Below are 27,750 nucleotides of genomic sequence, written 5' to 3'. Positions count from 1 at the left end.
TTCCCATGTTGCATGACCTTGCTTCCACTCTGCATACACCTTCCTTTTTGTCTTATTTTCACATAATTTCCAAATAGTAATTTCCATATATATTTCCAAATAAAACACTCTAATTCATCATGGGCACAAGGGAAAGCTTGAACACATGGCTTGAGTAACCTTAATAAAAGAAAGCCTGTTAGAATCTGAAGGTGAAAAGAATGAGTCTGTCAGATATAATTAGCCTAACTAGTGCGAATGAACTCAATTTCAGTGTCTACAGTTGTGCAGACTTAGGTCCCCTCTATCTCGTCATCGCTACTTCAGTATTAAAGAGGCTTTCCTACACCTGCTTAATGGTTAAATCGTGGAACAAAACCCAGCTTATTTCAAGACAGAGAGTGATGAGTCTAGAGGAGCAGTGATAGGCCTCACCCATCAAAAGACTGGCTTTCCATGAGCAGTTTTCCTGTATTGCCACCTCAGCTAGGTTTGGAGACACAGCAAAAAAGATGAGAACCTTCAATCATAGCACCACCACAAAGGCCCTATTTGAGCAATCTCTAAAGGCAACCAGGACTGTGCTCATCTTGCTCTCCTTTGGAAGCTCTTAATTTTACCCTTACATATCCTTTATTCTCTGTCCTAACCCACCCTTAATTCTTGATCCAAAGAGCTTGAAAGAATGAAACTACTCAGTAGAGAAAGTGGAATTAAGGATGAATATGCAAACAATAAAACATATTTATGCCCAGTAGGGAAATTTACCAGAAGATTCATTATGGATTTTAATTTGCTTCTACTTGTTCCATTACAGAGCAGCAGTTTTATTCTTCTTGCTTTTGTTGCTTTGTGGGGGGTACAACTCATATACCCATCATTGGGAAAAACCATTTTTGATGCTGATACAAATGCATGAGATTGGAATACACATCCAATCAGAGCACCTGTATAAGCAGAAGTTTCTGATTTGTTGTGTGTTCTGCAGAAGAAATGTTACTATTAATTTCTATGAAAAAAAGCATGAGATGCCTAAATTATCTGGTTTGGCAACTTTCCCCTCCTAAAAATAGAGAGAAGTTGTCTTTGTTAATACTTGTTAATGCTACGCATGCAATGTCACTGATGCAAAGGTCACGTGCTGAAAAATAAGGGTTTAACAAGCAACACATGGCAAAAAAGCCAGTTGAAAAAACCAGCTTAACTCCTTATAACCCTTCCAAACAGAGCCTTAAGAAAAGCATATGAAAACCTTTAGTCCTCTGCATTAGTGAGTTTTTTTCCAAGCTCAGATTAAAATGTGTATACATAAAGAGAGAAACAAAGAAGGCGAGGTATCAGAATCACAAAATCTCCTTTGCTTCATTTTTCTCATATTTCATGTTTTCAGGATAATGAGGGACCTCACTGGTTTAAGTAAATGACCACTTTGCCTATGTTACCTCTGAGAAAATTCTTTATCAGCTTTGCTCCTTCAGAGAAGCCAAGATCTGTAAGGAGGGACTGGTGGCAGCAGCTGTGTGTTTCTGCCTCATTGCTGTGGAGGAATAAATGAGCTGTAGGGTCACAACCACACTGCAAAACCTAAGAAAACGAGCATGGAGTGATTCCACAGGAATTTTTAACTTCCATTTCAACAGAGCTTACAGGTTGCATGCATTAAAGTCCCAGTTGGCGGAGTTCACAGTGCTTAATCCTGAAACAAGTGTCTTTGTTATGGACTTAACTGATGTCAAGGGGCACTGCACAAAGCTAAACAATTCTAATGCTTATTTCAAATCTTACTTTACTCTGAAGAGAAGGGTTGCAAGATGCTGTCTGGTGCATCCATTTGATGAGATAAATTACCACAAAAAGTTAAGGAGATGGCAATGAAAGGCATACCAGAGTTTGTAAGCTGGTCTGTTTACCTGCACCTTCTGCCATGGGGCTGTGCCAGACCTGAAACACCATGTGATAAAGGGCAGAAACTTGCCATGATGCTCACCAAATCTTCAACCAAACAAAGGAAGTAGGAAGATTGACACAATCCTACTTCCAGTCTCAACAAGTATATTTCTTTATTAACTTGAGAAAATTCTTTGATCCCCTGGTATTTTTAAAGGACATCTCCATTCCCTGTGAGAGATGCAGCCCCAGGGAATCTGCGTAGGGAGGAACATGTGTGGTGCTCAGCACCCCAGATTTAGCTGTAGTCTGTCCAGCAATCCTAAGAGAAATTGCCAAGGTGTGGTATCTCATCTCGCTTCATAGGGAACAGTGACCCAGGAAAACAGCTAATGAAGGACGTATAACTGGCACACACCTCATGTGTGAGCAACTCAAAAATGGAACGACAGCTGAGTTGCCTTCCCAGTGCACCTCCATCAGGAAGGGCAGGAAAGCGTCAACTTTGGGGACTCAGAATGATTTGCTGACAGCTTGAAACATAACTTTGTGTAATTTGTCAGTTTACTTCCACTCCGTACAAACGGACTGGAAAACAATTAGAACTCTACCTGAGTACAGGTGCTTATGGAAATTTCATAGAAGTGGGTGAGGAACCTGCCTAGCTGCAAACCCTGTTAAAAAATCTTTGTGAGTATTTTTGCTTTTTATTTTCTGCAGCAGATCAGGCACCAAAAAGGCCCATGATCATATTTCTATTTGTTTTCTAGGATTTCATCATGCATTACAACCCCAAATCTTAGTAGGAAAGATCCAGAATAAAATCTCCTTTAAATGGTCATGACTCCAGGCTTGACATAGGCTGTCCAGTTTAGCCAGCTTTACTTAAGAATTTTAGTTAAGTATTACAAACAGCCATCACCCAAAACAGAGTCACTTTCTTCTAACCCTACCATTCTCAACCGCCTCAATCCTTCTCCATTTTTCAACCATTGCAGGTCTGTTAAGGATAATACCAAAGGATAATTCATATCAATGCTTCCCCCTTTTATCTGAATGAGTCCCTTTCATAATACAAATCTATTACAAACAAATCCCAAAGAGGACAGTTAATGCATTATCACTTCAGTAAAACACTGCTTACTGGGATCAGTGGCTTTACTCTTATATTCTATTTGGCACAATACTGTGATTTCATTAAATTATCTCAAAGAATTTTAGAAAAGCATAGCTATAAATTACACAGATAATAATTTGCCATAAAATGAACATACTCATAGGCAATTCTTGGATTCTCTACATCTTTCATTGATTATTCATGTGAAAACATAATTAACTGGTAGAAGCACTTCAGCTTTTCTGCATTTGTTGGCAGAACCCAAGCTGTTGTCCTGGTTCCCCCACACAACAGTCCTCTCTTGGCAGAGGAGATGAAGCTTCTCACTGATTTAATTTGTTTGCCTTCCACAAATCTCCTGGACTAACTTCATAATTTAAACATGACTAGATCCCGATTTGTGATATTGTTGGCACAATGCCTATTGTTCACAAAAATAATTATAAATCAAAGAACTCCTGTCTGTATGAAAGAAATTTGCAGATTTTCTTTCTGCTGTTTGAGTTAATGTACTCAGCAGATGGAGCTGTTAACTCCTATTTTAACAAGATTAGACTGGTTTACTGAAGGTCTGAGAAAATTTTGTCTGATTATTACACTTCTTAAAATGTTTCTGGAGTAATCTGTTTACATTAGCTACATGATATTTTTAAGCTAATAACTAAGTTCAAAATAACAAGGCATGTAGATGCCTTTATACTTTCCCTGTGCTGACAAAGGTTTGACTAAAAAGAACAACAAAAAGAACTGAACAACAGCTGTGTTTGTACTAAAACAGGATACCTTGAAGATGAAAATTCAGGGGCACTGACTCCAGAATGACTCTCTAAATTAATAAGGAAGACTTTCACAAGCATCTCAACAGGCAGGGAGTAGAAACAATAGTGAACAATTTATTTGAGCAATTAACTAATAAACTAATCAACAGTCTTTGAACAGTGAATTCATCCAGACCACTGTTCTGAATCCACCCACACTATTAAAAGAAACTGGATAAATCATCCTGGTTCACAAACACATTTGAAGAAACCACAGTCTGCGGGAGGATATACCACAAAAAGAAAGTAAGTTTAATGAGTAAGTTTTTCATTATAAGCTATTTGCTCAGCTATGATCAGCCATCAAATGACTAAACATATGCTGAAATGTGAGGGTGGAAAACTTCCAGCCTCCAAATGCCTGAGCCCTGCACAGATAGATGAACCAGCTGGAAGTGCGGCACCAGCACCTCAATAATCACAGACTCCAAGCACTCAGTGGAGACTGGCTTTGAATGGATGCCCAGAAGCCAAAAGAAACAAATTTCTTTCCCATTAAAGAGATTTATGGATTTCTTTTGTTCCTATGAAAACTGAACTATGCTAATAGAAAAAGACAAATAAAATTATAAATAAAATGAACTACAATTAAAAATGCCTGCCTTTGCTTCATTCCCTCCTCCAGGTCTTGATTACACAAATAAAGCTCAGGATGGAGCAAAGGGGTCCTAAAAGCCCCAGATTTACAGGACAGTGGAAGGTGTCTTGAAGATTACCATTATGTGGCTCAAATGTCCCAGTGCAGAAGAGAGCCAGGAACACAGAGGTGAGGTAGGGATTTCAGAATATCTTTATGTAAGCTTTGAAGAGCTGCTGTCACAGAGAATCACATGGTTACATAAAATGTGTTATGGGCCTCACCAGTACGACCTTAGAGACAGTCCAGTGCTGTTTTGCCATATCCTAACCTCAGCACTGAAAACAGCAGCACAGAATCTCACACAGAATTCCAACTACCATTGTGTTTGCACTTAACTGATGGAAAAAGCCCACCTTTCACAATTTTTCGCTCCATTCACCTCCTTTATTTCTTTAATCCCATTTATTTTTTTTACATTGCTGTCAATCCAAAGCAATGGCAGGAAGCTAGTATTTACTATAGAAGCAGTAGTGAGATCAGATGTTCTCCTTTGAACATGACCTTAGAACATGAGCTGTCACAAAAAAGTGAAACGGATCATCTGTTGAAAGATGTTACAATTATGTCAGCATTAGTAAATTGGTGGCAGAGACTGTGCCTATGTGCTGCACCTCTACTGTGTGCAGTGGTGTCGTTAGAATGGCCTAAAAGCAGTTTGCCCATGCCAATTATTAGTCTCCAAAAGTCAGCACATTGCAACCCTGTTTTGGCAAAAAAGTGAGTTTGATAGTATGGACAAAGACTGTTCAGTGACAGTTTGGAACCAACGACAGCGTATTTCATTTTACTCATGTGCATGTAGCTTAAGAGGATTAATTGGTCTTTACTTTGGTAAGTATGGTACTAAGCTTGTCAGGGTCTTGCTTGAAAGACCAGGAAAGCTGTGCATTGTTTGTTCCCCTGAAGAGTCACATCAAAAAACTCAGCTGGCTTGGCACAATCTATATGACTGATAAGCTTAATCTGTTTCCTCTTACTAGTCTTACCCAACTATAAAGTTCAGACATGTTTTGCCTAACTCTTACATCACCACCACCACCAGTGTTTGGCATTGCAATTCTAGTAGGTAAAGAAGAGTACTCTATTTGGGGCTGAAGGTGATGAACACCAGCACAGAGAGGGCAGCTGAATGTCTTTAGAGTGACACAGCTGTCAGGATGATCAGCACAGCCTTCTGCCTCTGCTGCTTCCCAGGGTTGAAAGTTTCCCGCTACCTCCAAGCCTGCAAACCAGAGATCACCCTATTATCACCCCTGTCTGTGTTGATAAAACAACAGTTGTAGGCACATAACATCTGGAGTGTCTGTAAGTATGATACAATTTACAGAATACCTTCACTGGAAAGCTGTGGACATGTAAACCAAAGGTTATGCTTAGTAACAAAAACTCCGTCTTCCCTGTTCAAAGGTTAGAAAAATCTCCATATTTTCACAATGCTGAGCGTAGAGATCTGTTACTTTTACAGTGATAACATCTGTGCCAGGACAGCTGAAGACAGATGGTCATTACATGACAGGATTGCTAATGAGAAGGAAAAGCAGCACTGTCTGCATGCTGACCCTACCAGAGAAACTTCCATTTTTAGGTACGATGTTGAACACGTAGTCATTCAGCTGCATCCTGTGCTTTGTGCAGTGAATGGCTACACACGTGAAACTAAAATAAAGTCAGGGCATGAGCTTGAACACTGTGTTGGTACTGTCCGTATTTTTGTTTTAGCATAGATTCAGCTGTGATTTTAGTGTGCGCAAGATAGTACTCTCCCAGATATTAGCCAGGAAAGGTCTGGGGAATAGTCTGGGCCAAAGACCTTTCCCAAAGTCAGTTTGGGTATGGCACTCCTGTTCCAGTGGACAGGAGGATTTCATCTGATAATAGCGAGCCGTGCTGTGCCATGTAGCCTCAAGGCCAGACCACAGTTCCTGGCTCACTTTATTTTCTTGCACGAACATAATCACTGATACCAAGGAAAAGTATTTGGAACTATTGTTTTGTCAAGTACTAATTCTGATTTTCTTCTCAGTAGGGAGAACACAGCTCTTTTTTTATGTTGGTTAAGTTTGAAACCCAGGTCAATTGTAAAATCTTCATTAGAAGCAATACGTCACTCAGATCTAAGTCACACATTACCAACTGCTCTTTACACATGAAAAAGAGGCAGCAGTAGTGACAAGACTGAACCATCATCTGGTAGAGCAGGTCTGGTGTGCCATTTTCCATTGCACAAGGAACAATTAAATAAATTAAGGTTGCTTTCACAGGTAAAACATATGGCTGAGAGAGGGAATATGGCAGAAGTCTGTAAAATAGCAGTGTACTAAAGAATTGTTCATTGTCTCTTCAGTGTGAGAACTAGCGTACATCTACAGAAACTGTCCAACAGAATGTTCAAGACTGGAATGGGACACAGTGAAAAGAATTATTTATTCACAAAACATTCGGCGAGGTGTGGGGTCCCTTGCTGCATGTTGCATGTGCCAAAAGTTTACATGAGTTGTACATCTGATTGGTCAAATTTATGAAAGAAAAGTCTGTCAAGGGCTACCAAATTTGGAGATGCCACCTTTGACTCAGGGCCACTCTGCTCCTCCAGTTGGTTAATGCTGGCTGAATATGCTGGGAAATATCACAACAACTGTACATTTCCCGGGATAGCTGTTGTTGGCCACTGCTGGAAACACATGACTGTGCTAGATAGATCTTTCATTTGTATCAGCATGGCTGTATTATGTTCTTCCCTGCCTGCTCTGCTACTGTACCGTTAAAACTGTCTGTGATCTCTTTTCTCCTGTATTTATTATACAGCTGGGCTCACGGGGGACAACAGACTCTTCCCCTGCTTTTCCTAAATAGTACCAGAAAGTAGGAGGGGGACTCTCTCCCTTTGCTGGTCAGGAGTGGCAGGAAAAGGAGGAAGGAGAAGCCACTCCACCCACAGGAAAGCTGGGAGATATGAACAGTGCTGTGTACTAGGGAGCCTTCATCTGCTCCCTATTTCCTTCTCTGTTCCTGAGCTTATATTGGCATTTGGATGAAGAGAGAAAGATAACACTTCCTACATCAAATGGCTGCTCTTCTCCAGAAGGCAAATAGATTCAATTCAGCCTGAATTGAACTTCCAAGCCAAGAGGGGCTTTAACCTTTGTCCAACAGGAGAAAAAATTTACTGTGATCTACCTTCACTTTTTAGGAACTATATTCCCCAACCTGTAATTGAAGAGCATTGTTTCCTGTGCTCACTACAGTGATCCCAGGATGAACCTCAGTGGTCTGTGTTAAGAAGCCACACAAAGAGGTGGTATTTTCTGACCTCCAGGTCAGTGACCCAGTCCAAAAATATGAATATATCACCTGATCTAAAGTAGGTCTGAACTTCTAAAGGCTCTGAAAATACTACACAGTTGATTAAAAATGAAATGGAAGAGTATCCCCCATCTCTCATCCTCTCATTTCCTAGCAGGCATATGCCTGACTCACGAACAGCGTTAGGCATAATGGCTTGAGTAAATTATAAAAAGCACAGTTAGAGTTATACAAATCAGTCCTGAACACTTGAACTATAGCCATGGAAGAGCTAATTGCTTGGAGAATCTCATCTTAGACAGTGGCAATACATGCAACCAGACATTACAGCTGGCTCGCATTTCTCAGTCCATGGGATCAGAACTACCAAGAGTGATGTGTCAGCATAATTTGGCTTTACTGCATTTTTCTTTTTATAAAATGGTTGCTCTTAGGATATACACATTAAAAAGCTTTAACTAAATTTTTTGTGATAATTTTTTCCTAAGTGTTCGCAACTCTCTTTAAACCACAGGCGCAAACAGCAGTTTGGGCAGCATGGAATTAGAGGCTAGTTTTCTAGACTTTCTACAAATAGCAAGTCAGTTTCTCTAAAATAAAATTTCCTTCCTATTACTTCCAACTTCAGTACCTCATTTCCTCCTTGTACAAGGGCTGCCCTTCAGCATTTCCATCAGGAGGTGAAGAAGAAAAGCTCTTTGACACAAGAAGGATTACTTCATTGCCTACCATGTTTGTCCTGTGCTTACATTTCCCTGTATTCTCTTCCTTTTTTACCCCCCCTTTTTCCCATAGGAAGGTATTCTATTTTTGTGCTAGTACTGTGCCATGTTTGTGTTACTTTTTTCAGCTGTTTTGGTGCTTCAAGACTTTGGGAATTAAGGAAGAGCTGGTTGACTGATAGTAAGGGCTTTTTTCTTCTCATTTTCTGAAAGATTCTCACCAGTACTCTAGACTGCTCATCCAGATATTCAACAGAGGGATGGAGGGGAAAGCTACTTATAGTAAATGCAGGGTGGTGGTTTTTTTGGTTTCAGTTTTTTTTCTTTCCATTTGTTTTTTGAAAATGCGTAATTCATGTAATAAAACCAAACCCTCTAACACATAGTGATCTGATACCACAATGCGAAATTCTGGAAGTAGGATCCATAGCGGAGCCAACAATGACAGGCAGCATAATTCCAAGAAATCTCATAACTACAGCAATTACTCAGTACACATTTAGAAAGACCCAAACTTTCCACAAGTTAGCTGAAAAGATTCTCTGTATTAAGTGTGCTTATACAGTAGTGAGATTTCTACTATTCTTTCTCCCCTGTGAGTCAAAGAATCTCTCCTTTCCCTCTATCTTTTTAATCTTAGAAATGCCAGGAATGCAATATCCTGTTTTCTTTGGTTTTGCTGGGGGGCCTTGTGGGTGCTTTAGGAGATGTTTAAACGCTGAAACTTTAATAAAGAGCTCTGTTGTCCAAAAGAACCTCATTAGTCATGGACAATAAAAGACTATTAATAGCAACATCAACAATATGCAAAAAAAAAAATCAAAACAGCATTTAAAAGCCCTTTTTTCTCTCAAATGTGAAAGATCCTCTTACTTTAGTCTTGTGATAGCCTCACTTTATTACTCTGTGGTCAGCTTTTCTGTTTGTAAAACTGTGACTTCTAACGTAAACACCCCTTTCCAGAAATTCTATTCCGCTTTTGGAAAGACACCTCTTTCAAGGTTGTTACAATCCATCACAAATTGGTAAAAGAGATACCCATTTTGTCCCTTTGAAAAATCACAATTTGCACTTTTGAAATAATACAGGTTTTAAGAACTCTAACCCAAGGCTAACAAAAGTGATTTCACAGTAACTCAGGGAGGTACAGGCAATTAGCATTTTACTGTGGATGAACATTTCGCAATAAAAAAATACGATATTTTACTGCATATCCTTGCTAAGGCTTCTGAATTGTGTTGAAAAGAAACAGAACAGATTTGCTTCCAGAGGAGAGTAAATACAAGCACACTTAAGAGTCCTTAGGTGCTAGGAATTCTTTTTCAAAAATAAATACTTCCATGTGAAACTTAACTAATGTTACAAACTTGATAAATGTGAATGTATGTCAGGTAAACTAATAAGGAAGAATCAAAGCTAACTTAAAAAAGAAGACACCATATAGCAAAATGAAAACAGAGATGGAAAGGCCCAAATAAAATATTTACCTTTAAGCCATTTGCATTCTCTCTGCTTTATTGTAATGCAACCCAAGCCATTAACTATATATAGCTCAGTGTCTCTTCAGACAGCAAAAAATGACTTAGCAACACAACCAAGTCAATCCGTTCTTTTACAATGCAATATGGTTTTAATTAAGAAAGAATGCCAGTAAGAAGGAGACCTTACAAGTTTAATAAGCTGAGAGCAATTCAGTTTTTGGAAGTGGGGGGGAAAGGGTTAAGCTTTTTATTGTAAACTTCACATGTTTTATGTTAATACAACTATTTAAGGCCTTTCTTGACTTTCTGATCATGTCTTTTGACAGGAAAGGGAGTATTTGTTTGTGTCTGATTTTAACTCTCAGGAAAGTAAACTAGAACTGTCCAAAAATGTCTACCCTTTTTTCTGACCTCTGCCTTCCAAAAGGAGCAGTTTAGGCATGATGCATTTTCCAGAGAATGGAAGTATGAAATTCCTTTTCTAATGGAAAAATCTTACCTGGGTAATCATTCTTGTCTACATCTGAGTCTCCTCTTAGAGTGAAGCCAAATCCCGAAGGCATGGACTGTGAGGCCCAGGCTCCAATGAGAACCTGGGAAGGGTTAGTGTTTAACCCATTACTGTATCCGTTGTAAATGAGCACTTTCCCTCTTCTGTCTTCTCCTGCAAACGGTGCACCAATAGCAATGTCTACAGTGCAAAAAATAGAATAAAAAGAATGGGCACAATTAAAAATTAACTCCCAGCAGGAAAACAGACACAAATGGCTTCTGCTGCAAACATGCAAGATCTTCAAGATTCTCTCCTTCTGTATGGATTCTAGTTTGAAGGCAAATATACAAAAATGTTTGCAGTGACTTTTCTGCGTCAAAATTTCATGACAAAAGCTTATAAAATAATCCTATGAAGATGTTATTGAATTACAGTCCACACTGGATTCCTCTACAAATTTCCAGGGCAGTTAATTAGCTTTAATAAACCAAGATTTAATGAATGCCTGCTTCTACTTTAATATTTTTAAACAGGCACCGATTTTCCTTGATTTCCTCTATCACCTAATTAAACAGGAACAGCTGTTAGATAAAACTAATTTTCTTTTTCCATACAAAATATTCTACATAGACCAAAAGAATTCCATCCCCTCAAACATCCAGTACTTTAGTATGCAAAAGAGAACAATGGAATATCATGTTTGCATCTATACCAAGCCATGATCTTATTGAGAAATAGGAATAGTACCGAGTCAGGAATTTAAAAGGAGGCCTCAGTCACTATGCAATTAAACAATTCTTTAAAATGTGGTGCCATATCAAGAAGCAGAACTCACAGTGTTTTTCTTAGTTCCTATGCAAGGGATGTGGAGACAGTCATGTGTCCAGACTGAGATTCAACAGTTACACTAGCAGAGCTAGCCAATAGGAAACACCAGAAGATACACATCTGCAGCTCTCTTTTTTAGGTTCCCATCTAGGAGTTGATGCTGAACTTCTCTATTAAACTTGAATTGAGCACCTGGAATCTGTACCTTCACTCTAAAGGCAGAAGTGCACAAAAGTTCTATGACTGGTATCTTCAGCTATGAAGCAGAAGACTGGCTCCAGATTCTTGTTAGTCTTCACACAGTAACAGAGGAAGGCAGGAATGTCTCCTGCCTGCCTTATTGAATTCTGGAGAGCAGGGAGACCAGCATTCCCTGCCCAGAGTTGCTGAGGGCATCTGCTATTGCTCACAGGTAGAAAACAGGAAGTCTCCACCATGGGGCTCAGCTCTGCTGAACTCCATGGTGGGATTCCAGGACAGGCCAGTGAGGGTATTCTCAGCAGTCATAATCCAATGGCTTCTACCCACAGAGGGTATTCATATTTTGTACAGTCTGAACCCCAAATAAACTTATGTCTTCCAACATGAGTTCTTCCTTGCACAGCAGCCACACAATGAGGACATTGCCCCAGAAACCAGTGGCTTAGAGCACTGGAGTAAAGTCCATACATTTTTTCTAAGTGGGCCAATTATCTTAAAGGCTACAGTGCACAATAGCTCCTGTAGGAAAAACTTCTTGGTGTTTTAGATGCAGAGATGCCTGTTTTGAAGATCCCTAACATCCTGGAAATAAGAAGTAAGGAAAAGCATGCAGGGAAAACTAAGGAGCTACTGACCATGTCTAGGAGGCCAACTCCAGGTGATGAAGGCATCCCAGCTATCTCAGCTAAGTGAGCGGTTTACTTGCACTATTTTCTTGAATGTAGGCTGCCAGTTAGCTGACATTAATATTTTGGTGTATGTGTGTGCTATTAGCATTCAAAAAAGGACCCATTATGCCAATGTTTCTTTTGGTGCCTAAGTACCAATGGAAGGCCGATTCCAAAATAGTGCTTCTGTACTTGCCCAATTCTTTCCCTGCTGACAAAATGCTCCACGTACTGAGCCTCATTCAATTTTCAAACTCCTCCAATCATTTGAGGAGAGAGGAACCCTGCTTTTACACAAACACAACATCTTAACTGAGTAATTAAATGTAATTACAGTAATAAAACAAAAAATATATTTTTATTCAAATGACCAGACTAATAATTAGTATAAAATAGCCATGTAGTCAATATGACTGCCCTCTTATTGGGAAATTTTTCCTGATTTGGCTCTCAGCTTTATTTGCATTAGTGTAAATTCTCATGATTTTCAAAGGCCATTATATGTTTAAAAGCCTTTTTCAGCCACTGCACAGACACACAATATTCACTGTTAGCCATTTTTAATTTCAATGTTATACAGAGATATAGAACATTACATAAAAATTACCATTATATCCATCTTGATTGAGATCCCCAAGGTGTGTGATTGCACTGCCAAATCTGCCAAACACCTCAGTGCCTGTCAGAATTTGCGCATCTCGGAAGAGGAATGCACTTTCTTGCAGGTAGAGATAAACTTGACCAACTTCTTTAGGCTTGCTCTCAAATTCTCGTTCCATAAAGAGAGGGGCACCAACTAAGATATCATCTAAACTGGAAGAGTCAAACAGAAAACAGTGTCTGGGTATAAAAAAAATAGTATAGGCATTTGCTAACAGGAAGCTGATAATTATCATATGGTCATATTCTAACTGAGGTAAGAAAGTATTTCTGGAGTTCTGGTCTAAAAATGGTAAAAGCATGGTTGCTTAGGGAAGGCTGCCCACAGCTATGCCCACACCAGTTTTGAATGTCTTCATGGATGGAGATCCACAACCTCTCTGGGAAACTGTTTCCAGTGTTTGATCACCATCACAGCAAAAATAGTTCTTTCTAGGCTTAAACTGGATTTCTTGCACTTCACTTTATGCTCACAATCAACATTGAAAACTTACACTTTGCAGTTGATATTTATCACACAGTATCTCATCTAGAAGCCTTTTAATCATGTTGTAGAACACACACATTTTAGAAGTTGTGACAAAGTACTTCTAGAAATGTTATTTTTAAATTAAGTTTTATAGTATGTTTCCATAAAGGAAACTGTATTTCAAAATGTCAGGTCACTTTGGTACAACTGTTCCACTTTATATGTTAGATTTTACCCTATGGCATGAACAACTAAAAAAAAAAGGAAGGAAGCAGATGCTAACTTGACATCTGTGGTGGGAATTTTCCTTTCACATTAAACATCAAAAGTACTCCTCTACTAATGGAAGATGTTTGTGCTTGGGACAGAATATCCACTGAAATGGTTACCATGAAACAATAGCAACAACAAATATTAATCACAGATGCTCTTTTAAAAATAAGTTTTTTTGCATATGCCATAAACTAAAAGCATTACACAGTAGTACTATCAACACTTACTATCTTATTACACTGTAAATTACACAGTAAATTGGGATCCCATGGAGTTAAATGCTGCATATGGTAAAAGACGAGCTTGGCTCCCACCAGTATTCTACAAATGACTGATTGTAAGACTGAGGGAGATTTTTTTAGAGGTGATAAGGAACCAAATCATTGAGTCAGGAAGCTATCAGTACATTGATGTAAAATATACAGATACCCAGACAACTTTATACTCCACAGAGCAATATCCAGAGTGCCTCAAATGGTGAAAAGAGAGGCAGACTATCTATCATGGCCTAGAATTCTCTAAGCAGAAGTCTAACCCAGAACACAAGATTCACCAGCTGAGACAGAAAACAAGGTGACAGGAGCTGGAGCTTGTTGTACAGGAAGCACAGCACCTCAGCTAGAAGTGCACAGTACTGGGTTATTTTTCTAGGAAAATTTCTACTTTGTCAAAATAAATGACAATGACTGTAAAAAATGCATGAATAGTGCAGGGAGCAGGAGCCAGAGGCAACTGAGTAAGATGGCTCATCATCTGATGTACTGAGGGAAAGGTGGAAGGAAGGTAGTCATCTAATACACTGACCTATTTCTAAACTGGTTCTGGGCAGCAGAGTTACAGGGAATACATGCAGCACTTGGTTTGCCTTCCCTCCAGGTCTTCACATTACCACCCCCACCAAGGCCTTCCTTTCCTTATCCTCTTGATTTTTGCCTTCTCTGCCAGAGCTGAGCTCTGTAGGTCAAGGCAAGCCGCTTCAGCAAGTCCTCTGCAATTCTAGGAGTTGGGGTTTAGAGTTTGTTCTTTTTGTGCTGTCACAGAACTGTAGAAAGGAACGATTTGTCAGCTATCCAACTCTCTCTAATCTTCATTTAGTTATTTCTGGTTCTTCTTCAAGTGGATAAAATAAGCAAGCAATTGCTGCTTACCATACTTTATAGTTAGTTTTGCCTCCCAGCTTCTACAGTTTAATTATTTAGATAACAAACAGTAAAAGGGGTGTGGGGAGTGTGTGTACTTGTTGGGTTCTAAGTATTTATGTGATTAGCATTATGCATTTTTATTGGTGAAGGAGGATATTTCAATTGGCCTTTTAAATTTTAGGAGTTCATGTTTAAAAAATTGAGAGTTTTGAGCCAAATTCAGGTTAATGTGATTCCTTTTAAAAAGCATATAAGAGTAAAGTAAAAGCAAAAGTCCCTGCACAACAATATTAAACCATGAAGTGTAGTTCAGTTTGCAGAGGTATTTTGAACTGGTTCCTTAGATTGATTTCATTGCTGCACTAAGATGTTACAGTTAACATAAATTATATGTTAATTTTTTTGTTCCAGCACAGAAAGGTAACCAGCCAGTACAACGTCCCTTCTGATTAAAAAAAAATCTTTAAAAAGCAGAAAGCTGACCAAAGCTGAGACTGTATGCCAATCCTTTGTATCCTGCTGCGTAATAAAAAGCAGGAGTATGGGAAATGCCAAGAGGTCAAAGGATAACTATGGAAAGCTTTGATATATGCCAAATAAAAAACACAGCAAACAGTTTATTTCACTATTTTTATTGGACAATTTCAGCCTAAACTGAAAGTGCTCTCTTTTTCCCTCTTTATTAGGAACAGAGCTCGTAAGTTCATGGCAAAGCTTGATTCTTTAAGTTTCATTGTGGATTTCTCACTATTAGCAGTGGGCAACTAAACAGTAGCTCAACCAGTATCCTTAATTTCCCTGTTCTGCCTGCAATCCTGATGTGGTACAGATAAAACAGCAAGGGTCACCCTGGAATACCTGCAGAACCACTGGAGCAGAAGGTCTGCAGAGCTTTTTTCCCCTAGGATGAGCCTAATCTTTGAGCCACATGTTCACTCTTACTACAGCAAAGCACCATTCTTATTCATCTTTTATTAATCTCTTTAGAAAATAATTAGGTTTCTCATACTGATAAGGCTATCACTATCTCCTGAGGTTTAGCTGCAAAAAGCCTAAGTGATTTTGAAGTGTTAATTTCTCTTTTGCTTTTTTGCCTCTATTTTACTCTTCAGATAAAAGTTTCTATTGACTATATGTGCAAACCAGCAAAGACAGACTACATATCTAATCAGACATGTTTATCAAGTAGAGCTTTTTGTGTTTTGTTTTCAGTGGGATGTTTGGATCTCAGGAAGAGTCATTAGATTTCTTTTAAGATATAGACTGGGAGACCACACAGATCTAAACAGCAGTTTGATTATATTATTGACATAAACTTTGGTTTTAGAGGTACACAGAAAACAGGAGACCTGCCAAGTAACCCCACAGTTAACAGGAAGTAACCTGCACAGGAAAAAGTTTGGTTCAGTGAGAAATTAAATAGCAAGCTCCCTGAAGTCTATTGAGTGCCTATTCCAACTTAATTAATGCTTCTTTACCCTTTCACATTCGTAATACATTAATAGGATTAAAAAAATCCTGACTCCATATACAATCATAAAAATACAAATTTTCAAAAGCTGTGGTACTATGACAAAATCTGATCTTAGAAACTTGGAAAGATATGAGTCCTATGAAGCCACTGTTGAAGCTTCTGGATTTTTGTCGTTCTGTTTTGTAACTGCAGTAACATTTTACCACCTTGTTACTCTTCTCTTTTCTTACACTCCTCACTCTTACAAGGATCACTAGTCACTTATGGGAAGCAGTAATTTAGCCCAGAAAAATGATTTATTGCTCTACATTTGAGCACTTATCAAGAAATGATCACAAGAAAAAAAAATGAAGTAGACACAACTGAGACACTTCACAACTGGCAAGAGTATGCCACATCTTTAAATACAGTCCTGGCTCACCTTTGTGCAGATTCCAAGGCTCTGAGCTTCAGGGATCTTTATCTCCTTGCTAGAAAGCCAGTACCAATTTTACCTTACTAAAGTCTATTCTTGTAAAATATTCAATCCAACTTTACATGAGCTGAAAGTTAGCAAGTGTGTTGTTCAACAGGCCCTGGAATCCCCAGGGTCCCAGGCATGACCCTAGGAGCTGAGCAGTGCTCTCCCTCAGAACAGCTATGGGACATAGACAATTGTTGGTCCTTGGGATGATAAAAATGAATGGCCAACCAGCAGGTGCTGGAATGAGAAGCTGATGATATTGCAAAGCTTTCAAAATTGAGAAGTGAAGCTATGGATGGCTCCCATGTGAGAAGACTTACCTGCTTTTGAGAATGGCAGAATACACTTTTGACTTTCACCTATCTTATCACAGTGGTAGATAGCACTGGATATTCCTTGTTTTTCTACCTGGATCTGTTTCCTAAGACTTTGAACATTCCTGCTCTGACACATGGTTTTGAATAAATATTTCAAGATAAACTCATCCAAACTAGGCCTGCATATACTCGTGCCACTGTGATTACACAAAGATAAGCCTATGTGAACAACTAAAATTAGAAAAGCAGAGAGGTCAAGAAAAGCATTTTAAGGTATGAAGCACCTGAAAACCTAAATTTATTAATAAATATCAGGCATTGCTTCTATGAATGTTCAGTGGAGCTGAATATATTTGGTAACCTACCCATCATTGTTAACATCAGATACTGCAACTGTGTACCCAAAATAAGACGCCATCTGGAAATAAAAAACAACAGATAGGCTTTCATATCAGATATCAATTAAAAATTTTTTTACTGATAATCCTCTTTTTTTCCTTGTCATTAATACCAAAAATAATTTTATATAGTCTTAAAACTATGTTAATGAAACTATATCCCCTAGAGATAAAATATTTCATCAAGTAGTTGCTTGACATTACCTGTTCACCAGTGAAGTTCTGGATAAAGGTCAAGTCTGAAGAATTAATAATTGAGACCTGGTAACAGAAAAATAAGAAAGTTTCAAGCACACCTGGAGATGCTACAGCATGACAACACTGCAAACCACTTTGACACATTGAAGGATGGTCAAAGTGGCCAGGAAGAAACAATTCTTTTCAGTCTCACCACAGCTTCGCCGTATGATCTTGAACAAATCACTAAGATTTATGACACAGGTTCCCCATGAATAAAATAGGTAAAAGACTATTTCCCTTCCCTACTGGACACTTAACAGCAGCTAATCACAGACTATCAGTTAATCAGTGACTAGGCAAGAAAACATGAACTTAAAACATAAAGAAATATATATATATATATATACACACACACACACACACACACACACACACCCCCCTTTCTTCTGAAATATTTTAAGAACAATTCCAGAGATACAAATAATTTTGAGTCCACAAAACTAGAGAATGTGTCTCTGGCTGGGATCTCTTTTCTCAATCAGGTGAGTTGTGAAATTTTTTTTTCCTATGAGGTACAAGCTGTATCCACAAATGTATATTGTTTCCTCCCTTCACTGCTAACTTCCTATCATGATTCTTTGCATCTGGTATTCAGTGTATATACTTACAGCACTGAAAGTAAACACTGGGTATGAATAGTCTGAACTTGGACTCCTTTTCACTGCAGACACAGCATAGCACATGAAATATGCTAACCTATGGGTAAGTTTAGGTCTAGTAACACTTAGAGGGTATAGGGATATGAGTTTTTCTCAGAGCATGCTTGTAATTTCCTACTGAAAACAGACTTTGGAAGGTATTAAGTGCTTACCATTCAATGCCTAAGCCAGTCAGGTATTTCATACCAGCCAAGTAAGCTTGAGGGTGAAAGTCAGTGGCAGTTTTCTCTGATTTTAAAGTTTGATATCAGAGAGACAAAATACAATGTAGCTTTTAACCTTTCTAATAGACTAAGTGCTCTCTTACTATAAAAAGGATAAAATGAGGGTCCAGTACATACATAGCCAAAGTTCTGTGCTCCCCTCGGGACTCCAGCAACCAACTCTGAAAGGATAAATGATCAACAGTGAATTGGTTATGTTATCTGAGTGGTGCATGCAACATTCATCCCATGCCACTTAAACCTTCCTTGAGATATATATATATATATATGTATGTGTGTGTCTCAAACATGGGTTCATTTGTGGAAATGTACTATGTACTACATCTCTTGGCTTTGTGAGTCTGAACCATGTAGCTGTTCAGCTACTCAAGACAGCTACCCCTTAAGGAATACTTTCTGACTGCCAGCATTACACAAGAAACACAGCTCTTCAGGTACGAAACACCAGGGATCACAGGTATTTTCAGCTAACTGTATGTTTTGAAATCCTTTACAATTTCAGAACATCTGAAAATAGCTAAATCAGGAGAAAATTTCTATTTATAAATGATTCTTTTTAACATACTTTACCAAACAGACAGCTGTTACAGGAGCTTTTCTTCTACACTAGATCCAACTTGCAGAGAACAGATACTGTTCATTTCCTAAAACACCTGCAAAACTTACTTTGCAATTTAAAAATTAGACCATGTTCAGCCTGTTGTTAGTTGTCCTACCACAACACTGCTATGAGTTCAGCTTACCAGAGTGGCTGAATTAAGTGAACCTGGATGGCTCCACCTAAAATGTTGTCTGACTTCTAAACAGATCCCTGAGAATGATACCAGAACATCAGATTCAGACTTTTGTGTTACTTACATTCTTTGTTAAGTTGCACTGTCTAAGGAAATATTTGCCTCTGAGAATACTGAGTACAGATAGCTTAAATCTCATCAGTGTTTCAAATGTATAATAATATATAATAATAATAATGTATAATGTATGTTCCCGAGTAGAGACCCAGAATAAGGAATTTAATAGGTGCATGGCTATATGGTTTTCATCCAACTACATAGCATCTTACCTTGCTCAGAATCACCAGTAAATTCCCCAGCAGCCACTGAGTATCCTGTTTAAAGATAAATTACAAGAAAAACCCCACCTTGATAAACAATTTCTTTCAAAATATATGCAAGGCCAATTAGATTTGTCTCTTTGACTGATCATATGAATTCAAATTTTCTATCATTAGTACACTAAAACTGTGTGGAAAAAAGGAAAAATTTTTATCACATTATTATTACTAAATTAATGGTAGGTCTGAATGTATAATACATTGATCCCTCTTTCGAAAAAATGAGCTTCTAAATCATTAATACTTAATAAATTATCTGAATAAAACAGCAGGTACTGTGGTGTTTTGCCCTAAAACCCACCGACACAATTTAGGTCTCCGTTACCGTACCGTAGTATGTGAGAGTCCCAGTTGAGCTTTGTATGGAAGACACATTTCCAAAAGTGCAGTTAAGCACTTCTTGGAGCTTTAGTGAATCTGTGAGATGGTTGCTATTGTCACAGTAAAGACTTTTGGGTTGTATCAGGGAGTGTAATTTCAAGGCTATGTGCAGGAGTGAATGGATGCATCTTTGCCTTCCAATTCTCTTCTAGACTATTCTAGAACTATGTGAAGAAAAACCTGTCTTACACACCAAAAACGTGAATATCATGAAAATTCTTAGAGATCAGTACTAATAAAATGCAGATAAGAAGCCTTTTTTCTACTTATTACATAATATTGCCAAACTGACTTTTGTTATTGCTTACTCCAACTGTATCTTTTAAATATCTGTGAGAATAAATTGAGTATTTGTGTAATACTGTACAAAATACCACAGAACTGAATTTTCATTTATCTACTAAAGAGTGAAATAGTCTCTAGTAACCTTAAGTTCAATTCATCATCTTGGAATGAAAAAAATACATAAATGGGAAAATCTCGTATTTCTGCTTAATTATTTAAGTTAAAATAATAAGAACCCTAATGAGTCATTTAATATTTCAACACTCAAACCCTGTTGCTGTGCATAACTTTAAGAATGTTAATAATCTCACTGAAGTAACCAGCAAACTACTGATTTGCTGCTGTGCTTAAGGCAAAACATTTTCAAATCCTCTCACAATTGAGCTAGTAGTAATTTAGGGCTTTTTCCCATATTTATATGACTTGTGCTTTTAGAACATATTGCTAACTTATCTAGAGCTTAGCTTACCCATGTAATTGTCATCATACGAGGGTGGTGCCACTCCTGTTTGCTTCTCTCGTGCCAGTTTCCTCAGAATATCCTTGAAGGAATAATTTGCAATGATGTCCGCAATACTTGCAGTGATTACCTGACCTGGATTCAAACAGCTTCATAAATGAAAAGGACATAAAAGAGAGCCACATTCTACAGAACATGGCTTGCAGAACATCAGAACACAGCTGAAGGGATAACATAGCATGGAGGCAAAGAGAGATACCTTTTCTCCATCTTCCTCCATTATTACCCTGGTAGTCTCAAGAGTACATGTAAACCAATACAATAAGGCATTGAATCTCTATTGAACCATCACAAAAACATCTCTAGACCCATTTCAATGTACTGATTCAAACTAAAGTCACTGCACTGTACAAATGTCGTAGACCACTGGAAGCCATTTCTCAGTGGAGAATTCAGAGCTATGAATTCCCTACCATCACGATCATCTACATCTTCCTCCTTTAAAGGCATTGCAAAAACACATCAAAGAGGCTGAGAATGGGCAAGTGCGTAGGCAGAGGCTGGGAATCAGCTATATCATACATGTCAAAACAGGTTTAAACAAAAATAACCTTTTAACCCTTTACCAAAACAACATTAGGTTTTATCTACATGAGAAACTACATCTTGGAAGCTACAGTGATACCACAAATTAACTTCTAATATATAGAGGTAAGTATTAAAGGTTGTGTTCAGAAACTAACAGTAACAAAAACTTTAAAAAATACATTTGCTGTACAAGTATTAGCTATTTTTAAACCTGCAGTATTTCTCCAGAAAAATTGAACTTACTAATTAAACAACAAATATGCTAAAATACCAACATAAAAATAGTTATTTGTATTTGTTTCACTTGCCATATAACCTACATCCTGAATTTTCCCTGACTTTTTATGCTCAGTTGCTGTTAAGCAATTGTTCTGATTTACTTTTTTGGAAAATAAGATCAGGGACTGGTTATCCCAAACTGACAAAACAATAGAAATCTAGAATAACAACGCTTTCTGCTTCACTTCTTAGATCAAGTTATGCAGCCAGATGAACATACCTTGCCAATAAAAACTACCGGGCCCTCCTACTATCAGGTCTCCATTCTACAAAAAGCAGAATTGAACAAAATTATACCACAAAAGAATACTGCAAAAATGAGCATGCATGGGAAAAAATTATTTAAATGACCCAATTAATATCAGCATCATGATAAAGGGGAGTAGCTGTGTTCAAGGAAAGAATGCAGGTACATAGATCTACAGAAAAATTCAGTTGAAAAAGAGTTAAGAACACCCTCTGCATCTTCGCTTGAATGAAAGCTGAAATATTTTTACTACTAACATAACATTTTAAAAATTGCTGCTTATTTGTAATAAAGTTAGCATAAAAGAGGGTCTTCACATTCAATAAAATGACAGTAATGTTTTATAGAGAAGTACCCTACACTGAGGTCTTAATCCCTTGGCTATTAGTATAAATAACAACGCAGATACAGAACACTGAACACAATGTCAATGGTCAAAGTTATGTGAGGCCCTGGTGCTCTAATAATGGCACAGATAACAACAACAGTTGCTAAGTTTATCCTCTGTCCCACTATATTGATTCTGGACCCCCCTGGCATTTAAGAACAACTAGTACTTGCCCTTAAGCACTTTCCCCCCCACATGAGAATGGTCTTACTCAATGATTACTGTGCCTCCAAAAGCATCATTAATACAAACTATTTTAATTTCTTAAAACTAGCTGGTGCCTGCCCATTACTTTTCGAAGGTCAAGTCCCTGTGAAGCATTGTAAGTGGGATGGACTGAGATAGAAGCATAAAGAATTGTTTGCCTGATTATCTATTAAAATAGACAGACCAGAGTCAGAGTGGAATGCTACAAAGAGATAAACAGGTGCTGATTATTTTTTTGTTAATGGAAAACGGGAAATTTTGGAGCTTGAAAAGGAGGAAAGACCTTGCAACAACTTCACTAAACATTTCATATGAAACACCATGATAAACACACAACAACTGAGACAGCACTTGAACACTGGGGATACATCACAATTACATTTGGTCAAAATATTCAGGTAGAAACTCACCTTGTAAAAATCTAAGCTGAAACCTGCTTGACAAAACCCTTGTCCTTCAGGATCTGCGTTGCCTGCAATTATGAAGGTAGATTTTACTGATTTCACAGTGCTTATGGAAGATAACATACACACCCCGGGGGCTGCAAGGCTGTAAATCCAAAACTGCCAAAATATGTGAAAAGATATATTCTTTTTCAGAAGAGGCAGAGAAAATCAAGACCTTCTAACTAACCTCACTGAATCTAACCTAACTAAACTTGGTTCTAAATGTAAATGCAGTTTTTCCCTATTCACCAAGAAGATGGCTACTACATCCTCAGAACAACACAGTGTGTAACAGCAGTGCTAATGTACATGTCTTTCTTACATGCTAAAAGTTCTTCACAAATGAGCTACTGAGGATGATATTTGCACAAGTGGTGATACAGGCTTGTGTGTTTCTATGTAGGGTCTGGTGTTCAAATGGTGATCTTGTGATGAGAGATACATACTCAGCATAAGTATGAATAATTGGTTTGAAATGCTGTCTGGTTCTTATCTACATTTGCTGTTTGCTACATTTTAAAGCCATACAAATTGAACCAATTAGAGCTCATCACCATAACTGCACACACTTAATTTACTTAATTTCTCCTCTTTCAATTAATTATACAATAAAGCATCCATTTGCAGGCATATAATTTAATGATGATTTTTCTTTACACCCTCATTTAATGCAGTAACATTACACAGCAACCTTCATTCAACTAAGGCTGTGTGAAGACTGAAACAGTGAAAATATTGAGTGCAATATCAATTCCTTCAACACAGGATTGTTCATATTAATACTTACTGTTGCGACATGGTGAATATTCAGCATATGCACTGAAGTTCTGAATTGCTACATAACAGGTGCCAACAGGGTCCTTCTCAGGGCTATCTTTAAGGGTTCTCCAATGATACAAAGGAGCACAAGCCTGTCAAAACACAAACAGTGTCACACATACTTTTCACATACTCATGCATCTGGCAAATGTAGTTTTTTTAATAAACTGTATACAAAGATTGTCTCTGGTATTGTATCATTCATACAGCAATGATCCCAAGATACTGACGAAGAACATGCAGGACCTGAAATGCACACTGATTTTTCACTTACAGCCCTTGGTAGGCAAAATCTGTCAGGGATTACAAGTCACCTTTAAGCATATGTTACAAATACCCTCTATGCCTGCTTCACAAGTAGTATGTTTGCTCTATTACTGCTCATTGTACAGGACTAAGCCTGTAGTTTAAGATGTGAATCTCACATATGTGGCTTTAGGCAATCCCAGTTCTATCCTGGTATGTTTTAAGACAATAGTTATTGCAGCAGAACTTACTTTACTTCACTTAGCAGAAGGAGATTTTTCAGAGTGTTGTGTCATATTGTCTATCATAATCATCAGATTATTTGCCTGCTTATAAACCCCTGCTTCAAATCTTTGTAGATATGATACAGCTATTCCACCATCTGAGTGTACATTTTTTTCTTAAGTAAGTTTTGGCTAGAGAACAAGTATTTAATCTGCTGTGTTACAGCAGTGGTGTTACAAACATGACAGTGTAAAGATAAAAGATATACAAGTTGTGTAGAGAAAGGCATCTTTTCTGAGGCAATCCCGTTAATTAGAAAAATAAAAATAATAAGCTGTCAGGTCATGCTTCAGGGGTTCCTATGCCCTAAAACTTTTCACTTCCAGGGAGGGTGAAGACACTACCTCTCCCTATAATCTTGCCTCTGCAAGACAAATAAATCCTTCATTCATATCCTACCTTGTCCTACTTATCCAATGAGAAACCTGTCTGCCTCTGGCAAGGTATGGCTATTACTCACATTACTGTATAAGCCTTCGATCTGCAATCAGTTCCAGCCTGATGAATTACTGTGCTACTCAGAGCTTGCCATGTAAGTCAGAGCTTCTGGAGCAATGTTTAAGGCAAATGTGTCTGCCTAGAAAACCTTGCATATTAAAGAGGAGTATGTGTCCTGTGGGGGTGGTTTTAGGTACATTTGACATCAAGTAGAATGGATTGAAAAAAGAATGCAATATAAACACTGATTTGATGCAGTTTACCATCATATTTGTAGCTTAAAAAACAAGTTCCTGATAGTTTGATGACATTTTCTTTTTCTTCCCCTTTCAGCCTACAAAGATTAACAAAGTTTTCCGGATTTGCTCTCCAAATTTTTGCCTGAAAAGAGTCGACTATATCTACATTTCAGTGTGAGAAGAATTACCAGAAGAATTACCAGAGTGTGAGAAGAATTACCATAAAGCTTGGTCAGTTCAGACACAGCACATCAGATGGTGACGAGGTTTTCTGCTCACTTGATTAAGACTTAGCAAATGGTGGTAAAGAAGTACTTTATTTCAATTTGTGAATTCTTGTTTAATAGGGTACATAAAATGAAGTATCTTCAGCTATTTTAAAAATTTTTTAGAATTTTTATGTTTACTTAGCTCTGTAACAGAATAGGGTAATGTGTTATTCATTACCTGTTTCATGTCAAAATCTTTCAGTAGGTTAACCACAAGGCATATAATACAAGGGAAAGCACTTCCTTTTGACATTTCCTCCATTCTGACTATTTTTTAAGTAATAATTGTAAGTTTTAAGCAAATCCCAAAACAAATTATTGTTTTGTAATTGTAAAAGCTAATAAAACTAACGACCAAACTAATTATTCTTATCACCACTACTTCAGTGTCATTTTCAATGTAATCCTGAGTGCATAAATTGGAAATATAAACTATCTGTGTATTAGAAGCATCACCACCCCTCTACTAAGCAATAAAACATACTTGCCCACTGCTGAAGGCCTCTATCAATACAGGGAAAATGTTCAGTGAAACTGGAAAACAGTCATCATGTTTTCACAGTCATCTTGATTTGGAACTTTTTTAAAATTACTTTTTTGCATCTCTTTTACCATGACTGTGACATAGCTGTTCAAAGCAATGTAAATGTGACAAAAGAGGTCAGTGCTTTCTTTCTCCTTCTAACTAAACTTCAATAGATGTTCTTGGCTTTCACTACATTTCAACATATTCCAATACATATAATTTCGTTACATTCTGTATTTAACATTCCAAATGTATCTTCATAATGCAAAACATTTTATAGCATAGAGCTATCAGTTACTCTGTATCTCTAAAACATGTCCATTATCTGTTTTAAACACATCATTCACTTCCATCACAATATGCCATTCTGCTATTTTCACATGGCAGCAGGATCATCTTCACTTGATAAGTTCAACCTGATTCTATAAACTTTCATTTTCAGAATTATATACATCATCTGCTTTATAATTCATGCATAATCACAGTTATTTCCATAATATACACATAGAGAGCTATTAAATATACACATTTGAGGAAAATAAAACATTATATCCAAATGAATACCAAACACATAAGGCTTACCACAACTTTTTCTTTATGAGCTTTGACTGTTGCTCCAAACCACTGATTTGTCTTAAACTCAATAGGTTCCTTGGTGCCATTGACTTTAATTTTCCTGTTGTCTGACAAAGAAAGAAGCAGCATGTTGGCAGCTTATTTTTAAAAAAGTATTACCGTGTCAGTTACAGACACAGATGAAGGGACCAAAGGATATATTACATTGCATCAACTGTCACCATCCAACTTGTTTAACTGAAAATGAACCTTCTAGTATCACTTTAGCTTTTCACTGGTCATTGGAAAACAGCTTAAATTCACATTAAAAAATTCAAAATAATTACACTTAAATTTTAGAAAAACATGCACAGGACTGGAATGAGAAATGCTGTGTTTCTCCTTGCAAAAAACCCTCAAAAACCAAAGAAACCACATCTTCCCAAAAAAAACCCAAACGAACAAATGAAAAAGATTTCACCTGGAATTTATGATGAAGAATGAAAAAGAAATCTACAAACATAGGTGAAAAGCCCTAAAAAGTTTTCTCAGATGTGGTAAAAATTTTCTACGCAAAAAGCATGTTCCATAATTAGTTTTTGTCAAACAAATGACTTTTCTCAGCATGCTTAGTCAAACTCCAACACTACAGATAGCAAGGGACTCAGTTTTTAACAGAATTACATGTGTACACACTGTCACAAGAGACAGCTTCTTAATGTTACTTTATACAGAGTCTTGCAGATGTCAGCATAAGAGAAGCCATCTGGGCAAAGATTCAAGCCAATTATAATGCATTTCAGGTTTTAATAAAAAGCAGACATCCCTTCCTTTCACCCTCAGTTCTCTGAAGTAAACTGATTTCCCATATGTTCATGAGCTATGCTCTTCCCTTACCAGTCAATCCTAATGAACTATTCAGTTTATACATAAGCAGGGCAATACTCCTTCCCCCTTGTATCTGTGTTCCCTTATGTTTGTTCCTGGTTCCTATCAGGAGGGATTTCAGAAGAATCAATCCTTTTTATTCACTCTAAGTGAAAATAAAAGCAAATACTGTCTCCCTTGGAAGGTCAAAAAAATAAAAGTAATATTAAATTATATACTACGGATTTACACACATTTTAAATAACTGAGGAAAAATGCAGCCAACACTTTAAAAAGCCAACACTCCTTGGGATTTTCCAGCAAGAATATAAGAGATACCTGAATGCTTTTCTAGGATGTTACATCGCCTGTTACTTCAGCTCATGATAACCTCATAAATGTAAATATAAACAGAAATAGAATGAAAAAGGCATTGTATTTAGAGAAAAAGGGTACTCTGCCTCTGTGTTTATTTCTAATAAACATGAAGGCAAGTTGAATGAGAATGAATTTTTTAAAGTTTGAAAGTCTCTAAGGAAACATCTGTAGCAATCTTCCTTCATACGAGTATTTGGTTTTGTGCTGCACCAATTACAAGAGCTACTATGGATGTCTATGCTTAGAGAGAAAAGAGAGACAAATTTCAGGAATATTT

The 27,750-nt window shown here is 37.5% G+C and overlaps 1 protein-coding gene across 1 annotated transcript in view; it reads right to left on the bottom strand.

Annotated features, from left to right (window-relative positions):
* Positions 1-27,750, bottom strand: part of ITGA8 (integrin subunit alpha 8) — a 108,445-nt gene that overhangs the window by 70,308 nt on the left and 10,387 nt on the right. The window contains exons 3-13 of the mRNA XM_071560461.1: positions 26,256-26,356; positions 23,639-23,762; positions 22,816-22,877; positions 21,784-21,829; positions 20,706-20,831; positions 19,520-19,564; positions 18,574-18,617; positions 17,538-17,594; positions 17,301-17,353; positions 12,745-12,950; positions 10,447-10,638 (exon numbers count right to left, since the gene is read on the bottom strand). Of these exons, the coding sequence (XP_071416562.1) occupies positions 10,447-10,638; positions 12,745-12,950; positions 17,301-17,353; positions 17,538-17,594; positions 18,574-18,617; positions 19,520-19,564; positions 20,706-20,831; positions 21,784-21,829; positions 22,816-22,877; positions 23,639-23,762; positions 26,256-26,356 (1,056 nt within the window). The remainder of the gene's footprint in view (positions 1-10,446; positions 10,639-12,744; positions 12,951-17,300; positions 17,354-17,537; positions 17,595-18,573; positions 18,618-19,519; positions 19,565-20,705; positions 20,832-21,783; positions 21,830-22,815; positions 22,878-23,638; positions 23,763-26,255; positions 26,357-27,750) is intronic.

Source organism: Pithys albifrons, chromosome 7 (assembly GCF_047495875.1).
Source record: "Pithys albifrons albifrons isolate INPA30051 chromosome 7, PitAlb_v1, whole genome shotgun sequence".
Classification (NCBI taxonomy): domain Eukaryota; kingdom Metazoa; phylum Chordata; class Aves; order Passeriformes; family Thamnophilidae; genus Pithys; species Pithys albifrons.
The sequence above is the reverse complement of the archived record's forward strand: the minus strand, read 5'-3'. Positions and strand labels throughout refer to the sequence as shown.